The sequence below is a fragment of the Myiozetetes cayanensis genome, unplaced genomic scaffold (genome assembly GCF_022539395.1).
Source record: "Myiozetetes cayanensis isolate MyiCay16 unplaced genomic scaffold, myiCay2020 scf81, whole genome shotgun sequence".
In the NCBI taxonomy this organism is placed as follows: domain Eukaryota; kingdom Metazoa; phylum Chordata; class Aves; order Passeriformes; family Tyrannidae; genus Myiozetetes; species Myiozetetes cayanensis.
In genome coordinates, this window is record NW_026088086.1 from 93,116 (window position 1) to 112,716 (window position 19,601).

Genomic DNA, 19,601 nt, shown 5'->3' on the forward strand with positions numbered 1-19,601 from the left:
TTTGCAGAGGGAGAGTGAGAGAGCAACTTTAGTGGGTACCTGGAATCTGACCAGGGTCAACTCGCTACACTGGGCACTGTTGAGAAGTATCTGGCTTGTTCTTTTACTCCCTCCTATCAGGTATTTATACACATTGATAAGATCCCTGTGTTGTAGGAGTACTGATCTCTAGTTCAGCCACAACCATGACTGTGACTGGTATGGATCCCATTAACTTGGACCCCAACTGATGGATTTGCTTTCTTCCTTGACCTCGGACCTGTCTTGTGCCTAGGGATCTACCCAATCATCAGTGGGCTGTGTCTGACCCTGGTTGTCCTCACCAGACCTGAGTCTGATTTGTGGACTTACTTCCTGTCTTGATCTTCACCTCATTCTAGAAGACTATTGGGTTGTTCAAGCATGATTTCCCCTTTGTAAATACATGCTGACAACTCCCAATAAACTTCTTGTCCTTAATATGTGGGCTTTGGTTTTCCTAACACCATCCCTGCACACTCAGTCTATATATAGAGAGTGTCTATAGATAGACTCTATATTCCTCCTGGATTCCCTGACCTTGCTTCCACCTCTTGTATACTTTCTTTATATGTTTGAGCTTTGTCAGGAACTCCTTGTTCATTCATGGGGGCCTCCTTCCACCTTTGCTTGACTTCCTGCATGTTGGAACAGACCATTCTTTAGCTTCAAGAAGGTGATCCTTGAAAAGTAAACCAGCTCTTCTGGATCCCTTTGCCCCGTAGGACTGTCTCCCATAGAATTATTCCAAGCAGAGCCCAGAAGAGGCCCAAGTCTTCTCTCCTCAAGTCCAAGGTTTTGATACATCAGTTCTTGCCAGGAGGAGGAAATCAACACAAAACTGAACCTAATCACAAGTTCTTCTATATTTTTTTATATGTGCTGATTAAAGAAATGAAAATGAACAACAGAATTTGAAATTCAAAGCTCCTATTACTTTTTTTTTTCCCATCTTGTGAGAAAATAACCTAAGACTGCCAAGAAGTGCCTATTCAGAAAAATTGAGTGATATTTTACTTTTATTATCAATTTTTAAAATTTATGAGATTTTAGGTATGTCTACTGATATCAGACTTCAGTGATATCAACTGTTGAACTGAAAAACCTTTGTTTTTCCCAAGAGAAGTTAAACAAGTTTCATTAGAGGTTCAACTTTGTCACATAAATGAGGACAGGTAAGGTTTCAAGAACTAGAAATACTAAAACGTAGTTTTATATTACACCATACCTCTGTTTCTGCTGCATGGGTTGCTGTCTCATAGCCATATATTGCATGTCCTCTTGTAGCTGATTAAGGGGAGAATCTGGTTTGACACGAATCCCATAATAATGGTATTTGGAGTTCCCCCTTCATGAAAGAACAAAAATAACATTGGGGTTTTTTTGTATATACATCATACTTCACAATTTGCCTTGAATGGAAAACAGTACGTAAAAGTTAGGCGTGTCATTCCTCTTGCTCTAGTATAAAACTGATATAACTCCACCAACTTCTGGAAATCAGTTCACATAAACTATATTTTCCAGCACTTTACTATTGGACTTCATTTAAATAGAATAAGGTAAGAAAAAACAAATACACAACTTATGCAGTCATAGTGAATAAAACAATTCCAAAAATGGGCCATGTTTGTGAGTGAGGGTTTGTGAATGTTTCACTAATCAACTTCAGTCCTGGTCAGCTGGAAAGAAAGAACATAATTGGGCTATCTGCATTCATGTTTATGAGAGTGTCTATATGGGTGCTGGTAAAGGCATTACCCTGTGTTAGCTTCTGTGGTTAGCTGTGTTAGTGTCACGTGTGTGTTTGTCTGCACCTCTGGAACACATGTTCAGTTTCACAACTAGTTGGACCTGAAAATAAAAACAACAGTATCTGCATCCATTGGACTGCAATGGAAGATATCTGGGTCATAAGAGTACACAGAAACTGGCTATAGCAGACCAGGAGTCCCCCGGATCCCGAAGTCTACTGGATTTGGCAACTCCCTTAACAGTAAGGTTTTAAATATTTTTATTTGCTTATTTCCTTGCTTGTTTTTAACATATGAGCTTCATGTTCATGATTATAATGGATACTTTCTGTTATACTTTAAGATTTTATTATCGCAAACCTGGTTCCCAGTCTTCTGGTCCGTAATCCCATGAAGATTGACCGTATGAGTTTTCCAAAGGAGGCAGCATTGACTGGATCTAACTTGTGCTCCTGACAATGACGTAAGTAATGGTTGTAAAGGGTACTTCTGGGGAGACTCACTCCTTCTGCAGTTTCATAGTTGTCTAAAAGCCATTGGAGCTATGTCAAATATGAAAGAGTGAACATATGTAAATTTAGTATTACTCTACTAAAAATCCCCACTTAATTGTACAACATAGACCTCTGATATATTTTAGACCACTCTTAAGGCCTGTTTAATACAGGGACTTTGTTCTTCAAGTAAATATAATCTCTTTAAATCTCTTTCAATGCTAGATATGCAATGATACCTTAGTTTGGGTTTTTTTTAGGATTACAAGGAAATAACAAAACTCATAGCACTTGTGAGCTCAGATAACTCCACTTCTAAAACTATTTCAGATTCAGTACCATACATTAACATTTTATGAAGTTATTTGCACTTTGAGGAAAAATTGTTGGAACTCCAAGGAAATAAAAAAATCAATGCAATTTATATTAATTGCATGAAAAAAACTTAATAGAACTAAGTTAATACATTTTTAATTTCTCTTCATCTGGAATTAAAAAATACAAATAAAAACCCCCAGTACTTTATTTAACTGAATAGGGGTTTTTGTCTTCCAAATACAAGGAAGAAACTATCAAATATAAGGTAACAAGTAATCTAGATAACATGAAAAATAACTTGTACATCTATAAAGTATTATAGGCCCCATCCCTTTCTGTTGTAACCTGTTTGCCTTTGACTTCAAAGTGTAACAGAATTAGTATTCTTTTCTTTCCTGTGTAATTTATTGTAGAATTTTGGTGGGCAATTTTGGAATCATGTAGGCAGTTTCTAATACATCACTGTACCTTTGTATAGAACAAATAGTAACATACACACAAAACCACAGTAAAATGGTCATTTTAATGACATTTACCAGTATAAGCGAATAAAATGAAAATATTTTTATAATGGTCATTTATCAGCAGTCCTGACTATCCGGAGAGGTCCCAGTTGACTAGAAGTTAGCAAACCTATAAGAAGGGCCAGAAGGAGGATCCAGGGAACTACAGGTTTGTCAATCTGACCTCAGTGCCAGGGAAGGTTATGGAGCAGATCATCTTGAGCACCACCACATGGTATGCAGAGGACACCCAGGGAATCAAGCCCAGCCAGCATGGGTTTATGAAAGGCAGGTCCTGCTTCACTAACTTGGTCTCCTTCTATGACAAGTGGGTCATCACCCACTTAGTGGATGAGGGAAGACCTGTGAATGTTCTCTACCTGGACTTTAGTAAGGCCTTTGACAGTGTTTCCCAGTGCATTCTCCTGGAGAAACTGGTTACTCATGTCTTGGACAGGTGTATTCTTTACTGGGTAAAAACCTGGCTGGATGACTGGGATGAAAGAGTGGTGGTGAATGAAGTCACATCCAGTTGGTGGCCAGTCACAAGTGATGTTCCCCAGGGCTCAGTATTGGGACCAGTTCTGATTAATATCTTTATCAATGATCTGAATGAGGGGATCGAGTGCACCCTCACTAAGTTTGCAGATGACACCAAGTTGGGCGGGAGTGTTGATCTGCTTGAGGATAGGAAATCTCTACAGAGCTTGTATGAGGTTCAACAAGGCCAAGTGACAGGTCCTGCACTTGAGTCACAACAACCCAATACAATGCTACAGGCCTGGGGATGAGTGGCTGGAGAACTGTGGGTTAGAAAAGGATCTGGGGGTGCTGGTCGACAGCTGACTGAACATGAGCAAGCAATGTGCCCAGGTGGCCAAGAACGCCAATGGCACCCTGGCTTGTGTCAAAAAGTGTGGCCAGCAGGACTAGGGAAGTGATTGTCCCTCTGTACTCAGCACTAGTGAAGCCACACCTCAAATACTGTGTTCAGTTTTGGGCACCTCATTACAATAAAGACATTAAGGTGCTGGAACAAGTCCAAAGAAGAACAAGGAAGCTGGTGAAGGGTCTGGAGCACAAGTCTTATAAGAAGCAGCTGAAGGAGCCTAGAGAAAAGGATGCTCAGACAGGACCTTATCTCTCTCTACAATTACCTGAAAGGAGCTTGTAGTAAGGTGGGTATTAGTCTCTTCTCATAAGTAACAAGCAGTAGGACAAGAGTAAATTGAAATATAGAAACAGTTTCTTCACTGAAAGGGTGAGCAAGCATTGGTACAGGCTGCTCAGGGAAGTGGCTGAGTCACCAACTCTGGAGGTATTTTAAAGACTTGAGATGTGGCACTTAGGGATGTGGTTTAGTGGTGGACTTGGCAGTGTTAGGTTAATGTTTGGACTCAATGATCTTAGAGGTCTTTTCCAACCTAAATGATTCTATGATTCTACATTTAACTTATATGCTTTCAGATTTTTGGGGATGCTATCATTTTGCTTAGCTTACACCCTCCTTCCCCCATGGTTTAATACCCTGAGAAATTCCCTTTAATTTCCATTTCAATAATTCCCAAATTTTGTTTTCTTCTTGTATTTACTAATTACTTAAGAAAGTAATTATATCAAAATGAATTAGCATGAACATCCAAATTTTCCAGGTTCACAATTCATACAAAAAGTCTGGGCTTAGTTTGAGCATCCAATAAATCCCCAAACAATGGATTTGGTTTTGGCATTTGGAACAAAATTTTATTCCAGTATGCTGAAGCCTCACACAGTTGTATAATCCATTTAAATTTATTACACCAAAGAAATTAATATGATTAATATGTGTTTACAGTAAAATATATAATAATTATGTGACATTGAATATGCTACTCTGAAGAGTTATTTACTAATAGATCACTGAACAAATTCTGTTCTACTAATGTTCGATAAAACATGTCATTTAAAGAACATCAATATTTTAGTGCCCATTATTCTTGAAATATGTTTCCATTCTGACTCTTCCTTATTGCAGAACTTACAACTCAACATATTCTGTGATTCTGTGATTCTGTCAGTAAAAATTAGATTATAATGAATATATTGGACATACAGTTCTGTTTAAGTCAGTTGTGAACAATTTACCAGGCACAATACATGAAAAATGAAAAAAAAAATTAGGAAAACATTTACTCCAGACCTTTCAAAGACCATGTTCATGTTTGCTTCCTTGCAGAAAACATCACCAGAACTATCATGCTTAGGTTCCTAAACAAGAGCTCTATGTAAAGATGCAGGAGAAGCAAGATCTAGCTGGTTCCAAGATGGATGTAGATAATGTTGCACTTTATATAAACATAAAAAAGTGCAGTTCATCATCCTTATATCTACTTTTGGCTATAAATACATTATTTAAAAAATCTTAACATTCACAGTTTCTTTTATCTTGAATATTTAAAATTCTGAAACAAAACCTAGGAAAAATATTATTAGAAACTTTTACCTTTACATGAGTGTATGAACAAAATCATTTTGCTAATTTTACTATATCTTAATTATATCCTTCAACCTTACCATTTAAGCTATACTAATTAGATTATGGAATATGAACAATTTCTGTTTTACTTCACAAAGAAAAAAATGATTGCTAAAACTCCAAAATTATTTCCAAATTAACTTCTAAATATTGTATTAGACTTTTTTTCAGATTAATTCTAATTTATTAGGATTTCTTTCAGTACATTTTACTAATGATCTATATTTGACAGATATTCTTTCAACCTCAACTTGGCATTAGTCACCAATGGAAAAGCAAAACCCAAGATAAGTATAAAGTAAGGATTTTTGCTCCAGGATGAAGATATTTCAATTTAAAAAAGCTTCACATGATTATTTGGTAGGTTACAGCCTTCAAAGAAGAGTGTCAATAGCTGAATACTATGGAAAAAAAGTAAATAATGTGCTGACACGATAACATTATTGCAAACAACCTTAAATATGTTTTTGTATTTGCAAAAATCTAATTATAAAATTGATTTTTGACTTGTTGACTTACAATATTAGCAATATTGGAATGGTATGAAATGGCTTATACAGAGCAGGTAAATTGAATCCAACCAAACTTCAATATTTAGAAAACATTAGATTATAAATTAGTTAAGTCAATCACATGCAGAAAGAAATTAGGAAAGGAAATAAAAGAAAGGAAAATGAAAAAAAATCATTAAAATGAAGAGGAATTAATTTAGGCAACAAAATGCCAGTTTAAGGAAGAAGATAGGACCAAAACCATATTTACTGTCCTTATTTGAGTCATAATTCAATAAAAGTTTTTTAAAAAGGGAAAAGATCCAGTAAGTTTGATCTGGGTTCCATTAATTTTTTCCAAAATTACTGAGGCTAGGAAAGAACAATTATTACAGCAAGATGCATGGAGGTCTTTTTTTTTCGCAGAATCCACCATCTATTGTCTTTCAGTAGTTTTGAAAATACCTCAAAACAGTTAAGAAACATCAGGATAAGACTACCATAACAAACAGATGCAAATCTCATTATTAGAAAGAAATTTTCATAAAATTGTAGCATGGTTTGGGTTGGAAGGGACCTTTAAAGGTCATCTAGTCCAATGATCAGGGACATTTTCAACTGGATCAGGTTGTGTAGAGCCCCATTCAACCTGACCTTGAACACTTCCAAGGATGGGGCATACACAATGTCTCTGTGCAACCCAATTGTTCCAGTGTCTCACCACCCTTTTTGTAAAAAACTTTATTCCATATGTTCAATTTAAATCTACCCTCTTTCAGTTTTAAACCATTGCTCCTTCTGCTGTTACTACAGACCCTGGTAAAAAGTTTCTCTCCATCTTTCTCAGAAGCCCCCTTTAAGTATTGAAAGGCTGCAATAAGGTCTCCACAGAGCCTTCTCTTCTCCAAGGCTGAACAACCTTGCTTTCTCTGCCTGTCTTCATAGGAGAGATGTTCCAGCCCTTTGATCATTTTTGTTGTCCTACTCAGACCCACTCTATCCCACTATCTAAGCTGCTGATGAAGATATTAAATGGTAATGGTCCTAGTACAGACCCCAGAGTGACAGAACTCATTACTGATCTCAGTTTTGGACATTGAACTGTTTGCTGTAATGCTTTGAATGAGGCCATCCAGCCAGTTTCTTCTCCATCATAGAAGGCCACTAGATTAGTCAGGCATGATTTGCCCTTGCTGAAGCCACGTTGGCTGTGTCTAATAACCTCCCTGTCTTCCATATGTTTCCTCCTCTTTCAGGAGGATCTATTCCATGATCTTTTAACTAGTGCATGACACAGGAAATAGAGGAATACTGTTTTCTGATGTAGAAAAGCTTGTCCTTTAATTCTTATTGTTTTCAGTGTGAAGATTCTGGATTTCCTTGTCAGATTCAAGGCAGATTTAGCAATTCTTTGTATATCTAAGTTTTAATACATATTTTTGGCATTTCACAGAAAAATTTTTCATCCATTTAATTATGATGCTAAAATAATTTTGGCATATTTCTAGGTTGTCTTATCATGGAAACATTTATTTTAAAAACATCCAAAATTACCTAAATGTCTTTCTTCACATTTTACAGAATTAAGTTTTCCTCACCCAATTTTAGCATTTTCTAAGAAAACTATATTCTTCCAAGAAATTGTACTGGCTCCTACTGTCTTTTTCTCCCATAATGATAAACTTTGACAAAACGATTTTGGTTTTCACCTCCATTTTACCACATTCTTTGGCAAGGGAGATGTCAACAAATTAAAATAAGTCTATAGACTCTACCCAATATACTCATACATTCATATCACAATCCATATTTACATTTCTGTGGTAAAGGAATACAAGACTGAAGACTGCAAAGCAAAAAAGATGCAGTATGTATAGAAATTCAACAGCATAAAAAAATACAAAACTATTTATACCAGCTGAAGAAACGTTCACATAACATTTCAAGAAAGACTTACACTAGTTAAAAACAAAATGAAGATTAAACTTTGAGCCTTTCTCCTTTAGCTAAAAGTTATATTTAATGGCTTTACCGCTATATTTGCTACCATCTTTTTATGCAAATATCTTTATCCTTGTATTACAGAAAATTCCTAACTACAGGATTTGCAAAGACAGAACAAAGCAAAAGGAAGAAGAAGAAAACATATTAGACACTAACAGATTGTTTTAATTTATTTTATCAAATGGATCTACAGAATTCTTATAATAAACTTATTCAGAATAATAGAAATATTTAAAACAAAATCTAAAGTATATTTTTTATTCAAAGTGTGTGTGCTGCTTCTTTCCCCCTTCATCTGCTCTTAAATTATTGTATCAGGTACACAAAGTATAGAAAATTATTTTAAAATGTCAAACCCAGACTACTTAAGACTTATTTTGTTATTGTTTTTACATTTACATTAAGACCTGAAAAATAGGCAAATATGGTAAGCAGTGTTAACACAATACAGAACCTAGAAAAGAAATGCACTCTACAATGTGTCATGACACTTAGCCTGACAAAATATAGTGACATAAGATGTAGATTACAAGCAACTAAAATGGAAAGATTACAAGCAAAAAGTAGCAATAAATTAAAACAAACGTGTAGAGGCAGGTTAAGCATGCAGAACAAGGTAGAGATTAGCTTTCATGAAAGAAGAGACAACTTACATGGCTGTTGAGAAGAGAGCTTCTGTGAGTAGAAAGACCATCAGACTTTTGAAGTGTCTCAATCGCCATTTCAATCTGATAATAGATGTCATTAGAAAATGACTCAAGACAACACAGTATAAAAGACTGATAAGAAAAACTCTGATAGATTGCCTTAACTTCAACAGAAATATCTAGTTCAGTCACAGAGAAGTGATATTTTCTACTTAAAGGTCCCATCCTGAAGTCCACATGAAGGCAAACCTCCCAGTGAAGTCAGGGAGGCATTTTGCTTACATATATACTGCAGGATCCCACTTTCAAAGTCCAATTTACCTTCCTCCCTACTCATGAAATAAGAGAAGTGGATATACCAGTAAGTTACATTGCAAACAGTAAAAATAACTGAACAATCAGTGTTTTGAATAAAAGAAAAAAAATCCCAGAATAAAATCCTAAGAAAGACCTCACTGTTTCTTCCTCCAAGTATTTGAGAAAGAACTGTGCACACTCTGAATACGAATAAGAAACAAAATTTCTGCTCTCTGCAACCACGGAGTAAAATCTCAATCATTCAGTACATTTTCTGCCATTAGCTTCATGGTATAGGATCTCATCCCTACAGTCTGCTAGAGCATTCTTTGAATATCCAGAACTCTCAAAGTAAATGAAAATTGGAGGTTTACACAGGCAACAACATCCATCCTTAAAAAAATTAAAATCAGATGGGTTCAGAATAATACTTTTAATGGAAAAAGTATTATAAACCACTAATTATACAGTAGTAATGTAAGTCCTAATACAAATGAGTAAAGACAACCATATGTATTCCCCTTGTTCTCTTCCATATTAATACATCTTTTGATTGTCAATAATGACATTAAAAATAAAATTACAATCTAACTGTAGTTTAACTGCAGAGCTAGAATAACAAAAACATTGAAAGTGATCAAGACAATGGGATGTACAGTAAAAGAAGGCACATAATGAGTCACATTAAATGGAAAAACCCAAAAAAGCAATGGAAAAGCATCTGTACATTTAAAACCACTTATATCCCCTGTTGATAGTTTTAAAATACATCTTCCCTATCCTTCTTTAATTATTATAGTATTATAAAAAAAATTTATGCTGGTAAATTGCACTACTAAAATGAGTTCACTCAATATACAGCACAAAACTGAAAAATATTTCAGATTATATTTCAATTAGTGCATAAATAAAATGTGCTTTCCCCTTAACTAATCAAACAGTATTCTTCCTGTAGGAATTCTCACTGAAAAAGGAAGTCTTTCTTACAACTGTCTACTATTAGTATGTTTATAAAAGCATACTAGTATCTGATTAGTATACAGGAAAATATAATTCAGTATTGCAAAAATAATCTTTAAACCCATATTTTTTTCTTGCTTCAGTAGAAAATACTATTAGGTCAAACTATTCAATCAGACAGAAAAGGTAAAATTTAAAAGGATACAGTATGGTAAAAATTAAAAAGTTAATATTTCATCATACTATGATCAACTTACTATACAGTGCAACCATAGACTCTCCCATTTTAACATGATATTATAACATGATACATAATTTAAATTGTAATTCTGAATCTTACTCCACTGTTTGACAATACCTTCTCAATGGCAGTACCACAGGGCTGAAGTCACAGAATCACAAATCCTGCCTCCTGCTGCTTGTTCAAGCTATTACAATACCCTCTCACTTGGACAAGTTTTTGTGACCTGTTCAAAGAACCAGTCTTTTAAAATCATAAATTATGAAGTTATATATATATATATATAAAGGAACACATCCCTGCTTCAGTAACAGCATATCATTACAAACAGTTGAGGGAACAAGGCACTGGGGAATATATGTGAATAACTGTCACTAATATTACCATCAAAGGCAACATAGAATCATAGAATGGTTTGGGTTGGAAGGGACCTTAAAGATCATCTACTTCCAACACCCCTGCCATGAGCAGGGGCACCTTCCACTAAATCAGGTTGCTCAGAGCCCCATCCAACCTGGCCTTGAACACTTCCAGGGATGAAGTGTTCACAACTTCTCTGGGCAACCTGTTCCAGTGCCTCACCATCCTCACAGCAAATAATTTCTTCCAGATATCTAATCTAAACCTACTGTCTTTCAGTTTGAAGCCATTCCCCCTTGTCCTATCACTACATGCCCTTGTAAAACATCTCTTGCCTTCTTGTAGGCTTCTGTGGGAAGCTGTCTGGGGGTAAAAATTAGAGTAGATCAAGAATTATAGGAAAAAAATGCAGCTGCTGCTCCCTGGATGGAATGCAGTTGACATGCTTCACAAGGACTCCCCATACAACAATAAGCACCTTCTACAGAGGATGGAATGGAGGGTGGAGCAGAGTGGAGACGCCATGGCCTCCCTCCAAAGAAATCCTTGCAGGGAGGGGAACATAGTAGTACTTTGTAGTTCATAAGACTGTATAGTACCTGTCAACTAAGGGAGATAGATGAAGATGTTCTACTGCTAAGCCAACAACTATGTCAAAATCCCTCTCCTTGGATGAACTTGGTTCATGAAAGTCTAATCATAATATTAAACATACACTGTTGCAGTATGCTTTTGGTATATAAAAGTATGCTGAAGTTTTTAATGTTGTTTAAAGTGAACATGCTTCCAAAATGATGTTGTAACTCTTTGTGTAAACCTTTCTTCTTCCCAAGATCCCTTTAGTCCTCACTGTACCTTTGGAATGTCCTGAGAGATACCTGAAAGTCTCCCTATTGGTTGTTAACCCCTTATTATCATTGGTTGTTTGTGAGACCTCCTGGACTCCCAATGATCACATTGTAATCCCCCCAAAAGGTATTTAAGCAGTTACCCAGAACAATAAAGGCTCTCTCTGCCTGCTCACCCTGCCTGCTGCTGGTATCCTGTGGTCTCAGCCAGAGCCAATGAGACGCCACGAGGTGGGAGGGGAAGGGAGCACCCTTAATTATTTCACTAATCTCATGAATTATTACTGAACTAGAGCAAGTCTTTCAGAAAGACTTGTGATCTATATTTAAATTTATAAGTATTCACCATATTCTAGTGTAACCTGTTCCAATAGTAATTATTTTCATTATTAAACATTTTGTGCATTACTCCTTGTCTAAATTTTGATGAGTTGCATTTTGAGCTTTATCTGCTACTGAAATATCTCTTTACCATCAGATAACTTTTTCCCATGCAGGCACCTAACCATAGACAAAGCACCTCTTAACCTTCTCTAGCATATATATAAAATGGCTTCATTTGAAGGCATATTTTCCAGACAATGAATCATTTTTCTTGCTCGTTTGGAAAACTTCCAGCTACTTCTGGGTTTTCTCTCATTCCAATGCATTTTATTTTTAAAAATCTCCAGTTTCTGATAGGCTTGGGTCCTCAGGTATTCAAAATGTTCTATGTGAAACAGGCCCCTGCATGTTGGGGAAGCATCAGCAACTCTAATGGCAAGTTATTTACATGTAGAATCTGTTCCTTCAATCTTTTAAGTTCAAAGTTAGGGCCAGGAACTTAGACTTTGGTTCTGGAAAAAGATGAACATGAACTTAAGTTCACCTTCATTCAGAGCATTGTTTACTCATATATCCTAAATTAAAAAGCGATTATCCCAAATAATGTTTTGAGGTTTTTTATGAAATTGTAGTTTTGACATTTTGGGAAAATTTACAAAAAAATTTGAACATTTTATATTACGCACATATAGAGATTAATTAATTACATTCCTTACATTCCTTACATTCCTTACATTTCTAAGGACAGTCAATCAGAAGTTATAGGCCTATTTACAACTGGACTACGAATTGACAAAAAAATAACATACCTATCTGTTTGAATGTGTTGATACCTTGGAGTTTTGATGTTTTGATTTTTTTAATTTTTGTAGATCTTAGAAGTAGTTATGTAGTAAATGTAGATTTTAGAGTAGCAACATATTATCCCTTTACCCTTAACACACCAGCTCAAACCCCTGTTACCCATTCCCATATCAATTCCCTAAATTCCATAGCCTGTTTAGTCTCTTTTTCAAGGTAGAATTGTAGAAGAACACCCTAACCCTATGGAACAAGACACAACCTTAGACCCAACAACCTTCAGGCCTAGAATTCTGGAAGGCCTCCAAGGACATTACGTGCTCTGAGGAAGATGAAGATGAAGAAGAGGGGGTCCCAAAACACCTCCAGACCCAATTTCCGAGAGGCGTGGTGGGGGTAGAACCTGGGTGGTAACAGGACGGGGATTGGGTGAAAATCATTATAAAAACTGTGGACATCTGTATTTTGGGAGCGCACGCTGGGGGTATTCCAGAAAGCCTGGGGGCTCATTAAAACTTTTCTATCCTTATCTTATCTCCTACCTAATTTGGTTTGGAGTCTTTTTTTTTCCCCACAGCCATTTAGGCAACAGTGTGATCAGTCATACTTTTCTTCTTGTTGAAAAACTAATTCTACGTGGGAAGACATTTATTAAAATGTTTTGACTGATAACTGAAAAAAGTTATCATTCCCACAGCAGCCCCAACCAAAGCATATTAAACATATCTGCATTACTAATTACTAATGTATATAATTATGAAACCCGGGTCTCCGCGGTGATAGCGCGGCGCCTTTACCACTGGACCACCAGGGCCACTCCCGGGCAGGTGGAGCTCGTTAGCCCTTAAAGGCAACCCACCTACGTCCTGAGGACCTCGCTGCCACCGTCCAAGCTCGCTTGGCCCCGGCAGATGAACCTTAGGATTAAAGGGTGGGCTCAGTTCCGCGCACACTGTGTCTCACCTAAAAAATCCAATGCGCAGGCTGGAAGGTGTAAAGACCTTCCCCGGATCTTCGCTCGCGAAGACTGGCCATTATTTATAATTATGAGTGGACATATTAATATAAACATGGGTGGGGAAATTATGGTATGATAATTATGGAAATTGTGATTTCAGACTTCTCCATCAGTTCACTCAGTTTGTCTTCTAAAGTGCTAATTTATTATCTGCCATAGTCATTAATGGTTAAGAAAGGTAGAACATTTCTGCGGATAATAAATTCAAAAGTGTGATTATTATCCATGTCAACTAAATCCTACAATATATGTAATCTTATTAACTGTTACTGTTAGTTTAAGTTTTTTTGGCTACTAACATTTTATCAAATGAACATATGCATTAACATCATAAATGTCTCTATAGTATATACATAGAAAAACATTCAAAAATCCAAAATTCTCACTGAAAAACTGCCTTCCTAAAAGTCAATGGCAAGGAAAACTTTGTTCATGATTCAAACACTTGACACAAAATACTTAAGTTGTTCTGAGGAGGTCAGGACATAAGGAAAGAAAAACACTGGGAAGTTTAAGCTCTAAGTTACTGAAATTACATGGGCATCCTTCAATTAATTATCTATATTTGTTTGCATTTCTAAACCCCTGTTCACTGACAGTAAAACAGGCTACTTTTGATGATATCCTAAAGACATCTACTGCTTCATGTCAAAAAGAAGTCCACGTCTCTATCTACACAGGCACTGATTTTTAACTTTATCTGCTTCCTTTTATTTGTATCTGCTATATATTTAGCAAGTTTTAACTTTATCTGCTTCAAAACTGTTGCCATTGTAGGCTTTAAACCAAGTGAAATAAAAAAGTAGTTTTCTTTAAGTTGTGGAGAAACTATTAATTCGTCAAATGTGTATTCAAAAAATTAAATTAAGCACAGCTAAGACTTGGATAATAGTGATAACTGTTTGTTGTTATAGTTTTTCCTTGTAACAATTCTTACATTCTCATTGACAATCCTAAAAAAAGGTCTATACACATCACTATAATAATCATGTTATATGATAAATGGATGAGAACTCCAGAGTGCTTTCCACATATATTTCAAAACAGTGCATTCATACAAATGCTACTGTCATCTGAAGAGGTACTCATGCCAAAGCTTTGAATTGGGCAGACAAACTTGCCTAGAAGCAAAGACTTGAAAATGAAGCATCTGTTTTCACAGACTAAGCAACCGTAGTAGAGCTTTTACTAGGTTATATCAAATTTTATTCAAGAGAATGAAAAGTAATTGAAAGACAGAAGAAAAAAAAAAAAGTAATTTTTTTAAGATTTTCGGAAAAAAAAAGTTTTGTACATATACACAAAAAGATCATAAAAGATGTGAAATATGTCTCATATTTTTTATCTACCAACTTTAAAAGAACTAAGAAAGGCTTCAAAAGTGTTTATATTGGACTAGGTGCACAAACAGCAGGAGGTAGCTCATATTCAAAGGAGAACAAGAGACAAAATAATGAATTACAGAAAGTATTGACCACTTCAGTAAGAACAGCAGTCATCTAATGAAAATATTGAAATTTATCAGAATCCACAGAGTTACACATAGTTGTGGTCTCTGCAACTGTATCACTTTTCATAATGTTTTATTTCTGTTTACCTTCCAAAACAGAATACTGTAACTAATATATTTATAATAATTAAGGAGAAGAGAAACAAGTCCAAGAAAGTAATGGCCTACAAAATTCACACTTTTCCCAAATGGAATGTTTAATTAGTCTGAGGACTTCTTTTCTGTTCCCTACTCAGATAGGACAGCTGGGATAAATGAAGGGGGGGGGCTAATTATTTTGTTTGTTTTCTGATGTTGATATGAGGGTATTTCAGGTGCTATGAGCATCCATTAAATTTCATAAAAATAAACACATCACAGTTATCTTCAGTAGTCTGCATGTGCATAGGGTATGCATATTGACTGATGAATATAAATATTTCTTATGATCAGAAAACAACATATGGGACCACAATATGGAGCAGAAGCATACATAACATCCATGACTTGGTAAAAATTCAAAATATTTGGCATTTATACCATATGACTCCGTCCTCCCTAAATTCTCAAATGACAACTCACTGTCCATTTTTATTTCCTTGTTGGATGTTTCAAATGGCTGGTCAAATTATCGATTTCACTCTTTCTCTTCACTACAACCCCTTTTTATAAATCAAACCGTAGTTTGTATACCTCACCTTTCTCATACACTTGAGATTCTAAACCTCTGAGCTGCCCTGTAGTTGATCTGCCAGATATGGTACAGACTCAAAAATCTCCCCAAAGCATTGTCAAGCTTACTTAGAATTTCTAGAATAGGCACACTCCAGTGAACTAAAAAACACATAGCAAGAGCCATACACTTCCACGTGAGTTAGTCCCACCAGGAAATCAGGATTGAGAAACAAAACAGAAAGTTCAGATAATTATTTTTTAAAATTCAGAAAAAAATATGACAAGTCAGAATTGGTAAGAGATTGTGTCACTTTTAGAACACACTGCCTATTTAATTAGACACTGTGCTGATTTTGCCTGGGGTAGAGTTAATTTTCTTCACAGTGGCTGGTATGGGGCTGTGTTTTGGATTTGTGCTGAACACAGGGTTGATAATATAGAGATGGTTTTCTTATTGCTGAGCAGGGCTTACATAGAGCCAAGACCTGTTCTGCTTTTCATTCTGCCATGCTGTCAAGGAAGTTGAGGGTGCATGGGAGGCTGGGAGGAGACACAGTTGGGACAAGTGACCCAAACTGACCCAAGGGATAAAGGGATATTCCATATTATATGACATCATGCTCAGTATATAAAGTGGGAGGAAGAAGGAGAAAGGGGAATAATATGTTTGGAATAATGACATTTGCTTTCCCAAGTAACCATTACTCATGATAGGGCCCCGCTCTCCTGGTAATGGCTGAACATCTGCCTGCCCATGGGAAGCAGTGAATAGATTCCTTGTTTTGCTTTATTTGTGCGAGTGGCTTTTGCTTTTCCTATTAAACTGTCTTTATCTCAACCCACAAGTTTTCTAACTTTTACTCTTCTGATTCTCTCCCCAGTCCTGCTGGTGGGGGAGTGAGTAAGTGGCTATATGGGGCTTGGTTGCTGGCTGGGGTTAAACCCCAATTGACACACAGGAATCCACTCCTCTAGAAAAGTGCTAACACCATGCCACTAAGATTTGAACTGCAATGGCAGCAGTGGCTAGTCATGTTTGACCTACTTTATAAATTTTCACAGAAAAAAAGAAAAAGAACAGACAGAAATTCACTTCAGGGATTCAGAACCATCTCAAATATCAAATTTTGAATACCTCAGAAACAAAAAAGTTATTGTGTTCCTCTGACCAATTTTTAATAATGAGAATAGTTTTCCATAAGAGTATATTGGGTTTATGTGGTAAGGTTTTGGTAGACCTGGAGGTGCAGGGATGGCTTCTAAGAAGACACCAGAAGCTGTTCCCATGTCAGAGACAGTTCCAGCCAGCTCCAAGACAGATCCACTGCTGGGCCAAATCTGAACCAATTGATGATGTTGCTAGAGCCTCTGTGTTAACATATTTAAGAAAGGGTAAAAAACCCTTCACAATGGCAGCTAGGAGAAAGAAGTGAGAATATGTGAGAGAAACAATTATGCAGCCACCAAGATCAGTAAAGAAAGAGGGGAGCAAGTGCTCCAGGTATCTGAGCAGAGATTCCCCTGCAGCCCATGGAGGTTAACGCTGGAGTAGATACCCACTTGCAGCCCATGGAGGACCCCATGCTGGACAAGGTGGATATGCCCTGAAGGAAGCTCCTGGCAGGAATGGTGGCCTGTGGAGAGGAGTCCATGCTGGAGCAGGTTTGTTGGCAGGACCTGTGACCCTGTGGGGGATGCATGCTGGAGCAGTCCATTCCTTAAGGACTGCACCCCATGGAAAAAAAACATGCTGGAGCAGTTTGTGAAGAACTGCAGCTAGTGGGAAGGACCCACATTAGAAAAGTTCATGAAGGACTGTCTCCCATGGGTAGGATGTCATGCTAGAGCAGGAGAAGAGCATGAAGAGGAAGAAGAGGCAAAGTGTTATGAACTGACAGCAACCCCCATTCCCTGTCCCCCTGTGCTGCTCTGAGGGAGGAGGCAGAAAAGTAGGGAGTGAAGTTGACCCTGAGAAGAAGGGAGGGATGGGGGGAAGGTGGTTTTAGATTTGTTCCTATTTCTCATTATCCTGCTCTGTTTACTTATCAATAAATTAGAATAATTTCCTGAAGTTGAAAGTGTGGTGGGTTGACCTTGGCTGTCCTCCAGGTGCCCACCAAGCTGCTCTAACACCCCCCTCCTCAACCAGACGGGAGAGAAAAAGCTTGTGGGTTGAAATAAAGACAGGGAGGCAGAGGCAAAACAGGCTGTTGAGGACTGGGAGTAAAAGTGGCTTGGTGGGCACCTAGTGGCTAGGTCAACCCACCACAAAGAGTTATTTCAGATACAATTTGTTTGTAATGAATACACTAAATAAAACATGTTGATATAGATATGTTATCTACTGAATAAATATATTAAGAGGCAAATCTAGAAACAAAATAATAGGTGCCACAGGGCTTTTTAAATTTAATTACTAACACAATTTAAATTTTTTAACACAACAAAAGATAATGTCTGAAAGCCAGAGAGAAATAAGCAACATAAACATATAAGGCCAGAATGTAAATGGTGCAAGTGTGTCTGACCTTAGTCTCATGGGGATTTTCTGGAAATCCAGTGGGGGCTGTATGGGGCTGACAAGGGGAGAGGACATATATGTACTTCTATCTACTATGCAACACTGAAACCTATCTCTTTTCCTGGAAAGGGATAGGGATGAGCCATGATGCTTCACAGCTATGGAGCAGAAAGAAGCAGAAGGCAGAGTTTTGGGGGACAGAGATTAATGAGAGTACAAGACCCCTCAAATCCTCTAAACTTGCCACCACAATAGTTAGTTCATAACTGACCAACATTTTTAACTGTGGTAGTAATTGAACATTTGAATGACTTGTTAAACAGATTATTCACCTTTTTGTGTGTGGAAACTGTCATAGTTCCGATTTTAGCAAGGAATTTTTCTTTCCCTTCCCCCTACCGTGTGTGCCCTGTGTATAGGCCATCAGGTGAACAAAAAAATCGGCCGATCCACTAATTGCCCAGAGATCAGTCTCCTAGGAAACGGGCAGATGGAGGAGCTAAGGTCTACGGTTTTTTCTCTTGTCTCCAGGGCAACGGGGGGGGGGAGGAGGAATTTTGGTGGGCTGGGGGTGTGGCTGGAATGCAGGTGGGGAGGAGAGGCTAGTGTGCCAGTGGGCTCGTGACCTGCTGCGAGCTGCAGACGCTGCCTGGTTTTTTTTCCTGTCGGAAGGGAGTTTGCTACTGCTCTCTGCTCAGCTGTTGCTGGCTGCAGGCCCTGCTTAAAGCGAATCCTAACCAGCTGAAGTTCGTGAGTTTTCTTCCATTGGGAGAACTTTCTGTTTTATTGCTGTTTTTTTTTTTCCCCCCTTCCCCCCCCCCCACTCCCTTTCTCCTTTCCCAGTGTGGGAAGGGAAGGGGAATCGAGTGGTTTTTTTTTTGTTTTTTCTCCGACATACCCTGGAGGGTGTTGCTTTTCCCCCTTCCCCCATCCCACGTGGCAGCAACCAGGGATCTCACAGCGCCGCCTGGTGACGGGCACTGGACATTACAAGTTCTGTACCTCCAGTGATCCAACAGCGCCACCTGGTGAATGGTACAGGATATTACAAGTTCTGCATCTTCAGTGACCCGACGGCGCCCCCTGCTGACTGTGGTTGGAATTGCACCAAAGGGCTCAAAAATTGAACTGTTTACTTTTCCTTTTGCTGGTTTATCGGTTTGTTCTTGAAGGGGATTATTTGTGGGTATAGGAGTATTGCTTGGTTGTTTTACTTTTTTTTTCATGTTTCTATTAATACAGACATACCTTTTAATAAAGGGTTGTTATTTTCCCTTTTCCATAATTTGTTTTCCTTCAATTGGAGCCTCTTAATTTTGGATT

General features: G+C 37.4%; 1 protein-coding gene across 1 annotated transcript in view; it reads right to left on the reverse strand.

Annotated features, from left to right (window-relative positions):
• LOC126652385 (transcription factor RFX3-like) overlaps positions 1 to 19,601 on the reverse strand; it is a 109,537-nt gene that overhangs the window by 49,682 nt on the left and 40,254 nt on the right. Inside the window, exons 4-5 of the mRNA XM_050339128.1 lie at positions 2,133 to 2,314; positions 1,247 to 1,366 (exon numbers count right to left, since the gene is read on the reverse strand). Coding sequence (XP_050195085.1) covers positions 1,247 to 1,366; positions 2,133 to 2,314 — 302 coding nt within the window. The remainder of the gene's footprint in view (positions 1 to 1,246; positions 1,367 to 2,132; positions 2,315 to 19,601) is intronic.